The 18,829-nt window shown below is 40.3% G+C and overlaps 1 protein-coding gene across 1 annotated transcript in view; it reads right to left on the bottom strand.

Moving 5' to 3' along the window:
* LOC139536245 (plexin-A1-like) overlaps positions 1–18,829 on the bottom strand; it is a 416,804-nt gene that overhangs the window by 115,479 nt on the left and 282,496 nt on the right. The window contains exon 11 of the mRNA XM_071336602.1: positions 13,160–13,256. Within this exon, the coding sequence (XP_071192703.1) occupies positions 13,160–13,256 (97 nt within the window). The remainder of the gene's footprint in view (positions 1–13,159; positions 13,257–18,829) is intronic.

Raw genomic sequence — 18,829 nt, forward strand, 5'->3', positions numbered from 1 at the left:
CTCTGGAGTGATGAATGATGCTTCACCATCTAGCAGTGGGTTTGGCGGATGCCAGGAGAACGCTACCTACCCCAATGCATAGCGCCAACTGTAAAGTTTGGTGGATGAGGAATAATGATCTGGGGCTATTTTTCATGGTTCGGGCTAGGTCCCTTAGTTTCAGTGAAGGGAAATACTAACGCTACAGCATACAATGACATTTATAGATCAGGGGTAAACAAGTAATATTTGACAAGGTCCGGTAACACAAATTTAGCTGGCAAAGGTCTGGATGGATAAAGTAATTTATCGGCGAAGTAACAAACCCCCACGTCACAACCCATGCAACCCCAAACTGTTCACACAGTTTGGAGATAAAAGAGATAAAATGAGATAAAATGTTGCAGCTTTAAAGCTAATTTCCTGCAGTTCTACACATTTTGCATAGGGCAGAGATTTTTTGTTGTTGCTGTTTTAAAAAGGTAATTTCCTGCAATTCTATGCATTCATCCATGTCTTATGTGTGTTTATATGACAAGGGGTCAAAGCCAGAACGAGAAAAAAAAAACGAATCATAATACACACAACCGTTCAAAATGTTGATGTCACTTAGAAATAACATAAAATTGATCAGAAATACAGTATAGACATTGTTAATGTTGTAAATGACTATTGTAGCTGGAAACGGCTGATTTTTTATGGAAAATCTACATAAGCGTACAGAGACCTATTATCATCAACCATCAATCTCAACGTCAACAGTGAAGAGGCGACTCCAGGATGCTGGCCTTCTAGGCAGAGTTGAAAAAAAAACATATTTCAGACTGGCCAATAAAAAGAAAAGATTAAGATGGGCAAAAGAACACAGACACTGGACAGAGGAACTCAGCATCCTGGAGTCGCCTCTTCACTGTTGACATTGAGACTGGTGTTTTGCGTGTAATATTTAATAAAGCTGCCAGTTGAGGACTTGTGAGGCGTCTGTTTCTCAAACTAGACACTACTGTACTTGTCCTCCTTCTCAGTTGTGCACCGGGGCCTCCCACTCCTCTTTCTATTCTGGTTAGAGACAGTTTGCGCTGTTCTGTGAAGGGAGTAGTACACAGCATTGTATGAGATCTTCAGTTTCTTTGCAATTTCTTGTATGGAATAGCTTTCATTTCTCAGAACAAGAAAATACGAGTTTCAGAAGAAAGTTAATTGTTTCTGGCCATTTTGAGCCTGTAATCAAACCCACAAATGCAGCTCATGAAGAAGGAAAAGCTGTGTACATTTGCAAATACTGTGCCAAATCATATGTGAAGAATGCAACAAAGATGCAGAATCATCTGGCCAAGTGCATAAAGTTCCCTCAGCGCTCACAACAAGCAACCTCTGAGAAAAGTCCCTTTACTTCTATTTGAGGTGAAAATGATGAATCACACACCTTATCGATAGCAAGAGCTCAAGGTCCTCCTGGAATCAGAAGTTTATTTTTGACTCAATTGAGGAACGTAGTCAGAGAAATGCTGATGAATGTCTTGCTCGAGCTGTGTATGCAACTGGTTCACCTCTGATGCTCACAGGCAATGTGTATTGGAAGAGATTTCTGAATGTTCCTCGCCCAGCATACACCCCTCCAACCAGACATGCTTTATCTACTCATTTGCTGGATGCCTAGTTCAACAGAGTTCAAGTGAAGGTCAAGCAAATCATAGAGAAGCAGACTATTGCAATCATCTCTGATGGGTGGTCGAATGTTCGTGGGCAAGGAATAATTAACTACATCATCTCCACCCCTCAACCAGTATTCTACAAGAGCACAGACACAAGGGACAACAGACACAACGGTCTCTACATTGCAGATGAGCTGAAGGCGGTCATCAATGACCTTGGACCACAGAAGATATTTGCACTGGTGACGGACAATGCTGGGAACATGAAGGCTGCTTGGAAGTTTTTGTTGACTCAATGGAGGAACGAGTCAATGGAGGAGTCCTACCCTCACATCACACACATTGGCTGTGCTGCTTATGCATTGAATCTGCTCCTCAAGGACATCATGACACTGAAAACAATGGGTACACTCTACAAGAGAGCCAAGGAAATGGTTAGGTATGTGAAGGGTCATCAAGTTATTGCAGCAATCTACCTCACCAAGCAAAGTGAGAAGAATAAGAGCACTACATTTTAGCTGCCCAGCAACACCCGTTGGGGTGGTGTTGTCATCATGTTTGACAGTCTCCTGGAAGGGAAAGAGTCGCTCCAATAAATGGCCATATCACAGTTTGCCGAGATGGACAGCCCCATCAAGAGGATCCTCCTGGATGATGTATTTTGGGAGAGAGTGGTAGGCAGCCGGAAACTCCTGAAACCTATAGGAGTAGCTATTGCACTGATTGAGGAAGACAATGCCATCCAGTCTGACGATGCCATCCACTTCACTGTTGTTCCAAGCAGAGGAAACTGCAGTTCTGAAATACATCAAAAAGCGTGAAGACTTCTGCCTGAAGCCCATACATGCCGCAGTGTACATGTTGGACCCCAAGTATGCTGGCAAGAGCATCCTGTCTGGTGCAGAGATCAACAAGGCCTATGGTGTCATCACTACCGTGTCTCGCCACGTTGGCCTGGATGAGGGCAGTCTTGCAAAGTACACTTCCAAGCAAGGGCTTTGGGATGGCGATGCAATATGGCAGTCGTGCCAACATATCTCATCAGCCAACTGGTGGAAGGGGCTTTGTGGATCTGAGGCTCTTTCCCCTGCTGCCTCCATCATCCACCAAATCCAACCAACATCAGCCAACTCAGAGCACAACTGGTCCTTGTTTGGGAACATACACGCAATAGGCTGACCAATACAAGGGTTGAAAAATTGGTCGCCATCCGGGCAAATTGGAGGCTTTTTGAGCCTGACAACGGGCCACCCTCAACAAGGTTGGAAAGTGACAGTGAAGATGAGGCCTCAGAGTCTGATGTTCAAGAGGTGGACATTGAGGAGGTCCAGGGAGAAGACTTGGAAGCCTAAGAGGAAGACAACCAAAGCTTTAGTTTCTAGACTATCATTTTGCAGATGTATGTTGAAAATGTTTTTGGGAGATGCCATGGATCATTGGGGATCATTCAATATTCCCTTTCTTTTGTTGTTCAGTGAAATTATCCCATGTGAAAAGTCAACTCTTTTCATTAAAGTTCAATTCGTAACTAAATTATTTTTATTTCTATTGGAAGGATTTAATCATTTGCAATTATGTCTACTTATTATGAGGAAACATGTTTCTGTTTCTGTCTCCATTTTTGCATATATCCAATGCAAAAAACATCTACATTTAAATGGTATTAATATGCATATATTTCCACCTCTGAATATTCCCAAAAATGTGCAAGCCTACACAAGTGTGATGGTTGCTGATAATGGGCCTCTGTATGCCTATGTAGATATTCCATTAAAAATCTGCCGTTTCCTGCTACATAGTCATTTACAACATTAACAACTTCTACACTGTATTTCTGATCAATTTGATGTTATTTTAATGGACAAAAATGTGCTTTTCTTTCAAAAACAAGGACATTTCTAAGTGACCCCAAACTTTTGGATGGTAGTGTACACACACACACACACACACAGTACCAGTCAAAAGTTTGGACACACCTACTCATTCAAGGGTTTTTCTTTATTTGTACTATTTTCAACATTGTAGAATAATAGTGAAGACATCAAAACTATGAAATAACACATATGAAATCATGTAGCAACCAAAAAGTGGTCAACAAATAAATATATATTTGAGATTTTTCAAAGTAGCCACCCTTTGCCTTGATGACAGCTTTGAATAAAACATTTTTATATGCACTGAATATGAACTGAAGCGAAAATCTACTTCAAATGACCGCAAAAATTTGACAGAGGAATAGTTTTCAGCCTCTCAAATCCCATTGGTCACGATTTAACTTGAAAGCAACCATGGGACAATTAAATGATACTAAATGAGTGATTTAATTACATTTAATTACATTTACATATCAGGCATTAAGCGAGGGAGCACCGTTAGATGGTTATCTTAGTTAAAATGAGGATGAGAGAAGTGAGAGAGAGAAAGATAGAGATAGAGATAGAGAAAGATGAGAGAGGAGAGAGGAGAGAGGAGAGAGGAGAGAGGAGAGAGGAGAGAGAGAGAGAGAGAGAGAGAGAGAGAGAGAGAGAGAGAGAGAGAGAGAGAGAGAGAGATAGATAGATAGATAGATAGATAGATAGATAGATAGATAGATAGATAGATAGATAGATAGATAGATAGATAATAGATAATAGATAATAATAGACAATCTTTTTGGCTCTATAACAAAGAATAAAGAGCAAAAACATATACATGATCAAATACAAATCCTAGAATCAACTATTAAAGACTACCAGAACCCACTGGATTCTCCAATTACCTTGAATGAGTTACAGGACAAAATAAAAACCCTCCAACCCAAAAAGGCCTGTGGTGTTGATGGTATCCTTAATGAAATGATCAAATATACAGACAACAAATTCCAATTGGCTATACTAAAACTCTTTAACATCGTCCTTAGCTCTGGCATCTTCCCCAATATTTGGAACCAAGGACTGATCACCCCAATCCACAAAAGTGGAGACAAATTTGACCCCAATAACTACCGTGGAATATGCGTCAACAGTAACCTTGGGAAAATACTCTGCATTATCATTAACAGCAGACTCGTACATTTCCTCAATGAAAACAATGTACTGAGCAAATGTCAAATTGGCTTTTTACCAAATTACCGTACAACAGACCATGTATTCACCCTACACACCCTAATTGACAACCAAACAAACCAAAACAAAGGCAAAGTCTTCTCATGCTTTGTTGATTTCAAAAAAGCCTTCGACTCAATTTGGCATGAGGGTCTGCTATACAAATTGATGGAAAGTGGTGTTGGGGGAAAAACATACGACATTATAAAATCCATGTACACAAACAACAAGTGTGCGGTTAAAATTGGCAAAAAACACACACATTTCTTCACACAGGGTCGTGGGGTGAGACAGGGATGCAGCTTAAGCCCCACCCTCTTCAACATATATATCAACGAATTGGCGAGGGCATTAGAACAGTCTGCAGCACCTGGCCTCACCCTACTAGAATCCGAAGTCAAATGTCTACTGTTTGCTGATGATCTGGTGCTTCTGTCACCAACCAAGGAGGGCCTACAGCAGCACCTAGATCTTCTGCACAGATTCTGTCAGACCTGGGCCCTGACAGTAAATCTCAGTAAGACCAAAATAATGGTGTTCCAAAAAAGGTCCAGTCGCCAGGACCACAAATTCCATCTAGACACCGTTGCCCTAGAGCACACAAAAAACTATACATACCTCGGCCTAAACCTCAGCACCACAGGTAACTTCCACAAAGCTGTGAACGATCTGAGAGACAAGGCAAGAAGGGCATTCTATGCCATCAAAAGGAACATAAATTTCAACATACCAATTAGGATCTGGCTAAAAATACTTGAATCAGTCATAGAGCCCATTGCCCTTTATGGTTGTGAGGTCTGGGGTCCGCTCACCAACCAAGCTGAGGTCTCCAGCATCACAAAATGGGACAAACACCAAATTGAGACTCTGCATGCAGAATTCTGCAAAAATATCCTCCGTGTACAACGTAGAACACCAAATAATGCATGCAGAGCAGAATTAGGCCGATACCCACTAATTATCAAAATACAGAAAAGAGCCGTTAAATTCTACAACCACCTAAAAGGAAGCGATTCCCAAACCTTCCATAACAAAGCAATCACCTACAGAGAGATGAACCTGGAGAAGAGTCCCCTAAGCAAGCTGGTCCTGGGGCTCTGTTCACAAACACACCCCACAGAGCCCCAGGACAACAGCACAATTAGACCCAACCAAATCATGAGAAAACAAAAAGATAATTACTTGACACATTGGAAAGAATTAACAAACAAACAGAGCAAACTAGAATGCTATTTGGCCCTAAACAGAGAGTACACAGTGGCAGAATACCTGACCACTGTGACTGACCCAAACTTAACCTCTCTGGGATAGATGGGACGCTTGCGTCCCAACAGCCATGTCAAAATGTAGAGCGCCAAATTCAAAAAAACTATATAAAATTAAACTTGATTAAATCACACATATAAGATATCAAATTAAAGCTACACTCGTTGTGAATCCAGCCAACATGTCAGATTTCAAAAAGGCTTTTCGGCGAAAGCAAACGATGCTATTATCTGAGGATACACCATAGTAAACAAAGAGAGAGAAGCATATTTCAACCATGCCGGCGCTACTCAAAACGCAGAAATAAAATATAAAAAACGCATTACCTTTTATGAGATTCTTTTGTTGGCACTCCAATATGTCCCATAAACATCACAAGTGGTCCTTTAGTTCGATTAATTCCGTCCATATATATCCAAATTGTCCATTTATTTGGCGCCGTTGTACCAAGAAAAACAGCGTTCAATTTGAGCAAAATCACGACACAATATCTAAAAAAAATTACCTCTAAACTTTGCCAAAACATTTCAAAGTACTTTTGTAATACAGCTTAAGGTATTTGTAAACGTTAATAATCGATCAAATTGAAGACAGGTCAATCTGTTTTCAATACAGGATATCAACAAACTCACGGAACATTTCATGTGTTGCCCAAATCTCAAACATAAACAAACGACGTCACTCCACTTCCGGGTTAATATCTTTTTCACCTCACTAAGAAAAAACCTTAACCATTTTCCATACAATGGCGACATCCAGTGGAAGCAGTAGAAACTGCGCATTTACTGATTAGAATTCTGGTTTGCCCAACACAATCCATTGAACATAGAGGAACTGAACAATAAAAAAGTTAGTCCTCAGGGTTTTGACTGCTATATAAGTTCTGTTATACTTACAGATATGATTCAAATCGTTTTAGAAACTTCAGAGTGTTTTCTATCCAAATCTACTAATTATATGCATATCTTATATTCTGGGGATGAGTAGCACGAAGTTGAAATTGCGCACGCTATTTTTCCCTAAGTGAAAACTCTGCACCCTATCCTAGAGAAGTTAAGGAAAGCTTTGACTATGTACAGACTCAGTGAGCATAGCCTTGCTATTGAGAAAGGCCGCCGTAGGCAGACATGGCTCTCAAGAGAAGACAGGCTATGTGCTCACTGCCCACAAAATGAGGTGGAAACTGAGCTGCACTTCCTAACCTCCTGCCCAATGTATGACCATATTAGAGACACATATTTCCCTCAGATCACACAGATCCACAAAGAATTCGAAAACAAATCCAATTTTGATAAACTCCCATATCTACTGGGTGAAATTCCACAGTGTGCCATCACAGCAGCAAGATTTGTGACCTGTTGCCACAAGAAAAGGGCAACCAGTGAAGAACAAACACCATTGTAAATACAACCCATATTTATGTTTATTTATTTTAACTTGTGTGCTTTAACCATTTATACATTGCTACAACACTGTATATATATAATATGACATTTGTAATGTCTTTATTGCTTTGAAACTTCTGTATGTGTAATGTTTACTGTTAATTTTTATTGTTTATTTCACTTTTGTATATTATCTACCTCACTTGCTTTGGCAATGTTAACACATGTTTCCCATGCCAATAAAGCCCCTTGAATTGAATTGAATTGAATTGAGAGACTCGTACATTTCCTCAATGAAAACAATGTACTGAGCAAATGTCAAATTGGCTTTTTACCAAATTACCGTACAACAGACCATGTATTCACCCTACACACCCTAATTGACAACCAAACAAACCAAAACAAAGGCAAAGTCTTCTCATGCTTTGTTGATTTCAAAAAAGCCTTCGACTCAATTTGGCATGAGGGTCTGCTATACAAATTGATGGAAAGTGGTGTTGGGGGTAAAACATACGACATTATAAAATCCATGTACACAAACAACAAGTGTGCGGTTAAAATTGGCAAAAAACACACACATTTCTTCACACAGGGTCGTGGGGTGAGACAGGGATGCAGCTTAAGCCCCACCCTCTTCAACATATATATCAACGAATTGGCGCGGGCACTAGAACAGTCTGCAACACCCGGTCTCACCCTACTAGAATCCGAAGTCAAATGTCTACTGTTTGCTGATGATCTGGTGCTTCTGTCACCAACCAAGGAGGGCCTACAGCAGCACCTAGATCTTCTGCACAGATTCTGTCAGACCTGGGCCCTGACAGTAAATCTCAGTAAGACCAAAATAATGGTGTTCCAAAAAAGGTCCAGTCACCAGGACCACAAATTCCATCTAGACACCGTTGCCCTAGAGCACAAAAAAAACTATACATACCTCGGCCTAAACATCAGCACCACAGGTAACTTCCACAAAGCTGTGAACAATCTGAGAGACAAGGCAAGAAGGGCCTTCTATGCCATCAAAAGGAACATAAATTTCAACATACCAATTAGGATCTGGCTAAAAATACTTGAATCAGTCATAGAGCCCATTGCCCTTTATGGTTGTGAGGTCTGGGGTCCGCTCACCAACCAAGATTTCACAAAATGGGACAAACACCAAATTGAGACTCTGCATGCAGAATTCTGCAAAAATATCCTCAGTGTACAACGTAGAACACCAAATAATGCATGCAGAGCAGAATTAGGCCGATACCCACTAATTATCAAAATCCAGAAAAGAGCCGTTAAATTCTACAACCACCTAAAAGGAAGCGATTCCCAAACCTTCCATAACAAAGCCATCACCTACAGAGAGATGAACCTGGAGAAGAGTCCCCTAAGCAAGCTGGTCCTAGGGCTCTGTTCACAAACACAAACACACCCCACAGAGCCCCAGGACAACAGCACAATTAGACCCAACCAAATCACAAGAAAACAAAAAGATAATTACTTGACACATTGGAAAGAATTAACAAAAAAACAGAGCAAACTAGAATGCTATTTGGCCCTAAACAGAGAGTACACAGTGGCAGAATACCTGACCACTGTGACTGACCCAAACTTAAGGAAAGCTTTGACTATGTACAGACTCAGTGAGCATAGCCTTGCTATTGAGAAAGGCCGCCGTAGGCAGACATGGCTCTCAAGAGAAGACAGGCTATGTGCACACTGCCCACAAAATGAGGTGGAAACTGAGCTGCACTTCCTAACCTCCTGCCCAATGTATGACCATATTAGAGAGACATATTTCCCTCAGATTACACAGATCCACAAAGAATTTGAAAACAAATCCAATTTTGATAAACTCCCATATCTACTGGGAGAAATTCCACAGTGTGCCATCACAGCAGCAAGATTTGTGACCTGTTGCCACAAGAAAAGGGCAACCAGTGAAGAACAAACACCATTGTAAATACAACCCATATTTATGCTTATTTATTTTAACTTGTGTGCTTTAACCATTTGTACATTGTTACAACACTGTATATATATAATATAACATTTGTAATGTCTTTATTGTTTTGAAACTTCTGTATGTGTAATGTTTACTGTTAATTTGTATTGTTTATTTCACTTTTGTATAATATCTACCTCACTTGCTTTGGCAATGTTAACACATGTTTCCCATGCCAATAAAGCCCCTTGAATTGAATTGAATTGAATTGAGAGAGGAGGGAGAGAGAGGGAGAGAGAGAGAGAGAGAGAGAGAGAGAGAGAGAGAGAGAGAGGAGGGAGAGAGAGACCAAGGACTTGACCAGTTCTGTTGCTGCTTGGCTGGAGAAAAACCCTGCCCCCATACCAGTCTCCCCCTCCCAACCAGTCTAACAGTACCCAACTCACCCACTCCTCACCACCCCCACCCATCCTCCATATTGAAATGCAATGTACTCACTACTCAGACAAATTACTTGAGCTAAAAGTCTATTTCTCATTGTGGTAAATTGTGTCTGGGTCTGCATTGTGGTGGGCTTTGACTGCAGAGGCTTTAGCAAACATTTCCCTAAATGTGTTGTTATCTTCTATCTTGCATCACAGCAGGAGCCCCTGCTTTACAACCCCCCGCTGCCATGGCGACAACAACAACAGCAAAATGCTGGGCGTTATTAAGACTACACAATTTCACTAGTAATTATCCGTGGAAGAAAACTTATTCTTTTTTTCTACTCCCTAGTTGTGTGTTTAATCACTATCCACTGTCTATGGATTGGTGCGCTAACCACACACACGTAGAGAGCATTCAGAAACTATTCAGACCCCGTCCCCTTTTCCACATTTAAGTTACAGCCGTATTCTAATATGAAATAAATAAATACAAATATTATCAATCTACACACAATACCCCATAATGACAAAGCGAAAACAGTTTTTTTGAATGATTTGCAAATTTATAAAAAATAAAAACAGAAATAACTTATTTACATAAGTATTCAGACTCTTTGCTGAGAGACTCAGGTGCATCCTGTTTCCATTGAACATCCTTGATGTTTCTACAACTTGATTGGAGTTCACCTGTGGTAAATTCAATTGTTTGGAGATGATTTGGAAAGGCACACAACGGACTATATAAGGTCCCACAGCTGACAGTGCATGTCAAAGCAAAAACCGACCAGTGAGGTCCGAGACATGATTGTGTTGAGGCACAGATCTGGGGAAGGGTACCAAAAACTTTTTTCAGCATTGAAGATCCCCAAGAACACCGTGGCCTCCATCATTCTTAAATGGAAGACATTTGGAACCACCAAGACTCTTTCTAGAGCAGGCCGCCCAGGCAAACTGTGCAATCAGGGGAGAAGGGCCTTGGTCAGGGAGGTGACCAAGAACCTGATGGTCAGTCTGACAGACCTCCAGAGTTCCTCTGTGGAGATGGGAGAACCTTCAAGAAGGACAACCATCTCTGCAGCACTCCACCAATCAGGCCTTTATGGTAGAGTGGCCAGATGATAGCCACTCCTCAGTAAAAGGCACATGATAGCCTGCTTGGAGTTTTCCAAAAGGCACTAAAGGACTCAGACCATGAGAAACAAGATTCTCTGGTCTGATGAAACCAAGATATAACTTTTTGGCCTGAATGTCAAGCGTCACGACTGGAGGAAACCTGGCACCATCCCTACGGTGAAGCATGGTGGTGGCAGCATCATGCTGGGGGATGTGTTTTCAGCGGCAGGGACTGGGAGACTAGTCAGGATCGAGGGAAAGTTACAGAGAGATCCTTGATGAAAACCTGTTCCAGAGCACTCAGGACCTCAGACTGGGGTTCAACTTCGAACAGGACAACGACTCTAAGCACACTGCCAAGACCACGCAGGAGGGGCTTCGGGACAAGTCTAAATGTCCTTGTGTGGCCCAGCGAGAGCCCGGACTTGAAACCGATCAAACATCTTTGGAGACCTGAAAATAGCTGTGCAGCGACTCTCCCAATCCAAGCTGACAGAGCTCGAGAGGATCTGCAGAGAAGAATGGGAGAAACTCCTCAAATACAGGTGTGCCAAGCTTGTAGCGTCATACCCAAGAAGACTCGAGGCTGTAATCACTTGCAAATGTGCTTCAACAAAGTGCTGAGAAAAGGGTCTGAATACTTATGTAAATGTTATATTTCAGTTTTTTTAAATTTGCCAACATTCATAAAAAAACGTTTTTTGCTTTGTCATTATGGGGTAGTGAGTGTACATTAATGAGGGACACATTTAAAAAAAAAATCCATTTTAGAATAAGGCTGTAATGTAACAAAATGTGGAAAAAGTCCAGGAGTCTGAATATTTTCTGAATGCACAAACACATGTACATGTAATTGACTTTAAAAAAGTGAAGACATCACAAGAGTGTAAAGTGACTGTCTAGTCCTGAGGCTGTGTGTATATGTGTGTGTGTGTGTAACGTGTGCATGCACTCCTGCCTTTCTAAATCGCACACAAGGGCTGTATGCCAGCCACACAGTTGTATTTTACACATGCTACATACCCCTGCCAGCCACACAGTTGTATTTTACACATGCTACATACCTCTGCCAGCCACACAGTTGTATTTTACACATGCAACATACCCCTGCCAGCCACACAGTTGTATTTTACACATGCTACATACCCCTGTCAGCCACACAGTTGTATTTTACACATGCTATATACTCCTGCCAGCCACACAGTTGTATTTTACACATGCAACATACCCCTGTCAGCCACACAGTTGTATTTTACACATGCTACATACCCCTGTCAGCCACACAGTTGTATTTTACACATGCTACATACCCCTGTCAGCCACACAGTTGTATTTTACACATGCTACATACCCCTGTCAGCCACACAGTTGTATTTTACACATGCTACATACCCCTGCCAGCCACACAGTTGTATTTTACACATGCTACATACCCCTGTCAGCCACACAGTTGTATTTTACACATGCTACATACCCCTGTCAGCCACACAGTTGTATTTTACACATGCTACATACCCCTGCCAGCCACACAGTTGTATTTTACACATGCTACATACCCCTGTCAGCCACACATTTGTATTTTACACATGCTACATACCCCTGTCAGCCACACAGTTGTATTTTACACATGCAACATACCCCTGCCAGCCACACAGTTGTATTTTACACATGCTACATACCCCTGCCAGCCACACAGTTGTATTTTACACATGCTACATACCCCTGCCAGCCACACAGTTTTATTTTACACATGCAACATACCCCTGCCAGCCACACAGTTGTATTTTACACATGCTACATACCCCTGCCAGCCACACAGTTGTATTTTACACATGCTACATACCCCTGCCAGCCACACAGTTGCCATCCACACAGTTGTATTTTACCATGGCAGAAACTTAGCCAGCTATTTAGAAAGTATACTTGAACGATATAGCGTGTCAAAGCCAGAATATCACTTCCAGACTTAGCTTTCCCTAGCCCTTTTTGGTCACACTATAAATGATTTAACATGCAGTGGTAGCTTACATAAAACTCAACCTCCATGCTACTGCCCTCTCTGTGGCCATTTACTCATGTGGCTAGAGTGCCTTGGTTAAGTGAAGCTCCCACGACACATCAGGCAAGTAGTGACAATAAGTGATAGAAAATTATTCTGGTATACCACAAGACTGTGTTAACCCTCTGAGCTAAAGCCCAGGCATTCACTTTGGGAGCTAACACAAGTCTAAAGATCATATGAGTGTGGTTCACCGAACCATTTGCTGTATAACAAGACAGTGCTTTCCCCTCTGAGCTAAAGCCTAGTGCTTACCTTGGATGTTGAAGGGGTTGTCGATGACAAAGTTGCCGTTCCACACCACAGATAGGTCCACGGGCAGGTCACTGATGTCATTACCCTCATAGTTATACTGAAACCATAGAAACATAGTAACGATAAGTTAAACATAATGGTGTTATTTTGTTATAATGTTGTTAAAATGCCCCTGATGTTCAACTGAAAGACACCCCATTGTTGTTGCTGTCAGTTTATGGTGTGTATTTTTTATCATGTGAACATCGCCTGAAAACACATTTCCATTTGGGGACAATAAAGTTTGAACTGAACTGAACTATTGCGATGTCTTCATTTCTGTTTGGATTATTCGGGTTTTTTGCTGTCTGAAAAGTTGATGAATAAAAACAAGTTTTATACAGTAATTACACTAATATCCGTTTCTAGGTTTTACATTCGCGTATCGTTCATGGCTCATTTGAATATAAAGCACACAAGCATAATGGACTAATAATGGAAGTACACTTGGCCGTCTCTTGTTTCTCTCAGTAAATACATGCTCATTTAATAGGATAGAGTTAGAGGGCAGCCTGGAAATCCAAGAACAAATGCCATGATATGTTTTTAACAATCACGTTCTTAATAGTATTGTAGATGATTAATAGGAGTAATCCTTCTTGTTCAACATGTCTCTCTCAAGCACACATCCTAGATCGGAACTCCTACTCTAAGACACTTTGTGAATACAGAATCTGGGCAACAGATAAAAGGCATGTAAGCATCTAACTACGACCTATGACCACAAGACAACATATTTGATCCATCTATCTGCCACTATCGGCAAAATTATAGAGTGGTACTCGGTTTACTAATTTTAACATGCGGTCCAGTCATTTCACATAATATGCCATAATATCACATAGTAGGCCGTCATTGTAAATAAGAATTTGCTCTTATCTGACTTGCAAAAAAAATTTAATCTGTAAAAGTAAACACGACACAGAAACGTGCATACAGCAGATAAGGATGCATGCACACAGCAATGTCACGGTACATGATTGGTTGGTTCATTCATTCACCACATTGTGATTGGACAATTTTCTTTCTGTCTGCAGACTCTACAATCAAATTAATATTCACAGACATACTTAAAAAATAAGTCATACTTTTGGACTGATCTTGAAGGACTTCTTGAACATTTCCAGGCATATTTTTGAGAGAAATATTACTTATTTAAAAGGCATTATATATTTATTGGGCAACTTTACTCAGGGTGAATGCAATGCTCACCAACATTTATGCAACTTTAATCCAACTTTTCAGTGGTAAAGTATGTTAGCTTCTATAAGGACTCCAGTACTGTATTAGAGATTTCAGTGGTAAGGTATGTTAGCTTCTATATGGACTCCAGTAATGTAGCAGAGTTTTGACACCCTGGTTAAGACAAGTAAAATAAAAGGGTAGTGTAAGGAGAGAGTGAGAGAGTGAGAGAGAGAGAGAGGTACTCACAGAGAGAGAGAGAGAGAGAGAGAGAGAGAGAGAGAGAGAGAGAGAGAGAGAGAGAGAGAGAGAGAGAGAGAGAGATTAAAGTGGCGATTCTGATCCAACCATACATTAATGCGTTGTGCCCCTGGCCTGAGAGGATCGAAGATCAAAATGTAGCTAGAAGTAGTAAGTAGGCGAAAGTTAACTAGCTGGCTCATTGTTGCCAATGAAAGGAAGTTAGGCTAGCGAGCAGGCATTTTAGCCAGGTAGACTAGGACAACAAAAACTAAAAGTGTATACTGTATGACAGTCATGGACTGTTTAGGCAACCTGAAAGAAGAGGATGGCATCGGTGTTTCTCTACATGTGGTGTAAGTCAAAATGTTTTTTCTACTTGCTCGCACAGAAACACACACACACATAAATCAGAACCACGGAGAGTGAGAGAGATAGAGTGATGGAGTCAGAGGGAGAGAGCTCCACTTGCCCCTCCTTTTGCTCTAACAGAGATAGAATGAAGGAAGAAGCAGATAGGAAAGGAAAAGGAAGAAGAGGAAAACGAGACAGAAAACAGAACAGTAGTAGACTAGAAACAGAACAGTAGTAGACTAGATACAGAACAGTAGTAGACTAGATACAGAACAGTAGTAGACTAAATACAGAACAGTAGTAGACTAAATACAGAACAGTAGTAGACTAAATACAGAACAGTAGTAGACTAGATACAGAACAGTAGTAGACTAGATACAGAACAGTAGTAGACTAGATACAGAACAGTAGTAGACTAGATACAGAACAGTAGTAGACTAGATACAGAAGCAGAACAGTAGTAGACTAGATACAGAAACAGAACAGTAGTAGACTAGATACAGAAGCAGAACAGTAGTAGACTAGATACAGAAACAGAACAGTAGTAGACTAGATACAGAACAGTAGTAGACTAGATACCGAACAGTAGTAGACTAGACCCAGAAACAGAACAGTAGTAGACTAGGCACAGAAGCGGAACAGTAGTAGACTAGATACAGAAACAGAACAGTAGTAGACTAGATACAGAAACAGAACAGTAGTAGACTAGACAGAGAAACAGAACAGTAGTAGACTAGACACAGAAACAGAAGAGTAGTAAACTAGATAAGGAAAGAGAACAGTAGTAGACTAGATACAGAAACAGAACAGTAGTAGACTAGATACAGAAACAGAACAGTAGTAGACTAGATGCAGAACAGTAGTAGACTAGATACAGAAGCAGAACAGTAGTAGACTAGATACAGAAACAGAACAGTAGTAGACTAGATACAGAAACAGAACAGTAGTAGACTAGATGCAGAACAGTAGTAGACTAGATACAGAAGCAGAACAGTAGTAGACTAGGCACAGAAGCAGAACAGTAGTAGACTAGATACAGAAACAGAACAGTAGTAGACTAGATACAGAAACAGAACAGTAGTAGACTAGACAGAGAAACAGAACAGTAGTAGACTAGATACAGAAACAGAACAGTAGTAGACTAGATACAGAAACAGAACAGTAGTAGACTAGATACAGAAACAGAACAGTAGTAGACTAGATACAGGAAAGAGAACAGTAGTAGACTAGATACAGAAACAGAACAGTAGTAGACTAGATGCAGAACAGTAGTAGACTAGATACAGAAGCAGAACAGTAGTAGACTAGATACAGAAACAGAACAGTAGTAGACTAGATACAGAAACAGAACAGTAGTAGACTAGATACAGAAACAGAACAGTAGTAGACTAGATACAGAAACAGAACAGTAGTAGACTAGATACAGAAGCAGAACAGTAGTAGACTAGATACAGAAACAGAACAGTAGTAGACTAGATACAGAAACAGAACAGTAGTAGACTAGATGCAGAACAGTAGTAGACTAGATACAGAAGCAGAACAGTAGTAGACTAGATACAGAAACAGAACAGTAGTAGACTATATCCAGAACAGTAGTAGACTAGATACAGAAACAGAACAGTAGTAGACTAGACCCAGAAGCAGAACAGCAGTAGACTAGACAGAGAAACAGAACAGTAGTAGACTAGATACAGAAGCAGAACAGTAGTAGACTAGATACAGAAACAGAACAGTAGTAGACTAGATACAGAAGCAGAACAGTAGTAGACTAGATACAGAAACAGAACAGTAGTAGACTAGATACAGAAGCAGAACAGTAGTAGACTAGATACAGAAACAGAACAGTAGTAGACTAGATACAGAACAGTAGTAGACTAGATACAGAACAGTAGTAGACTAGACACAGAAACAGAACAGTAGTAGACTAGACACAGAAACAGAACAGTAGTAGACTAGATACAGAAGCAGAACAGTAGTAGACTAGATACAGAAGCAGAACAGTAGTAGACTAGATAAAGAAACAGAACAGTAGTAGACTAGATACAGAAACAGAACAGTAGTAGACTAGATACAGAAACAGAACAGTAGTAGACTAGATACAGAAACAGAACAGTAGTAGACTAGATACAGAAACAGAACAGTAGTAGACTAGACACAGAAACAGAACAGTAGTAGACTAGATACAGAAGCAGAACAGTAGTAGACTAGATACACAAACTTAATAATAGTAGCCTAGAAACTGAACAGTAGTAACCTATAAACAGAACAATAGTAGCCTATAAACAGAAACCGAACAGTAGTAACCTAGATACACAAACTGAACAGTAGTAGACTAGATGCAGAACAGTAGTAGACTAGATACAGAAACAGAACAGTAGTAGACTAGACCCAGAAGCAGAACAGCAGTAGACTAGACAGAGAAACAGAACAGTAGTAGACTAGATACAGAAGCAGAACAGTAGTAGACTAGATACAGAAACAGAACAGTAGTAGACTAGATACAGAAGCAGAACAGTAGTAGACTAGATACAGAAACAGAACAGTAGTAGACTAGCTACAGAAGCAGAACAGTAGTAGACTAGATACAGAAACAGAACAGTAGTAGACTAGATACAGAACAGTAGTAGACTAGATACCGAACAGTAGTAGACTAGACACAGAAACAGAACAGTAGTAGACTAGGCACAGAAGCAGAACAGTAGTAGACTAGATACAGAAACAGAACAGTAGTAGACTAGATACAGAACAGTAGTAGACTAGATACAGAACAGTAGTAGACTAGACACAGAAACAGAACAGTAGTAGACTAGATAGAGAAACAGAACAGTAGTAGACTAGATACAGAAACAGAACAGTAGTAGACTAGATACAGAAACAGAACAGTAGTAGACTAGATACAGAACAGTAGTAGACTAGATACAGAAACAGAACAGTAGTAGACTAGACACAGAAACAGAACAGTAGTAGACTAGATACAGAAGCAGAACAGTAGTAGACTAGATACAGAAGCAGAACAGTAGTAGACTAGATACAGAAACAGAACAGTAGTAGATACAGAACAGTAGTAGACTAGACACAGAAACAGAACAGTAGTAGACTAGACACAGAAACAGAACAGTAGTAGACTAGATACAGAAGCAGAACAGTAGTAGACTAGATACAGAACAGTAGAACAGTAGTAGACTAGTAGACTAGATACAGAACAGTAGTAGACTAGACACAGAAACAGAACAGTAGTAGACTAGATACAGAAACAGAACAGTAGTAGACTAGATACAGAACAGTAGTAGACTAGATACAGAACAGTAGTAGACTAGACACAGAAACAGAACAGTAGTAGACTAGATACAGAAGCAGAACAGTAGTAGACTAGATACAGAAGCAGAACAGTAGTAGACTAGATACAGAAACAGAACAGTAGTAGACTAGACACAGAAACAGAACAGTAGTAGACTAGATACAGAAGCAGAACAGTAGTAAACTAGATACAGAAGCAGAACAGTAGTAGACTAGATACAGAAACAGAACAGTAGTAGACTAGACACAGAAACAGAACAGTAGTAGACTAGATACAGAAGCAGAACAGTAGTAGACTAGATACACAAACTTAATAATAGTAGCCTAGAAACTGAACAGTAGTAACCTATAAACAGAACAATAGTAGCCTATAAACAGAAACCGAACAGTAGTAACCTAGATACACAAACTGAACAATAGTAGACTAGAAACCGAACAGTAGTAACCTAGTAACAGAACAGTAGTAACCTAGATACACAAACTGAACAATAGTAGCCTAGAAACCGAACAGTAGTAACCTAGAAACAGAACAGTAGTAGCCTAGAAACAGAACAGAAT

The sequence above is a fragment of the Salvelinus alpinus genome, chromosome 12 (assembly GCF_045679555.1).
Source record: "Salvelinus alpinus chromosome 12, SLU_Salpinus.1, whole genome shotgun sequence".
NCBI lineage: Eukaryota > Metazoa > Chordata > Actinopteri > Salmoniformes > Salmonidae > Salvelinus > Salvelinus alpinus.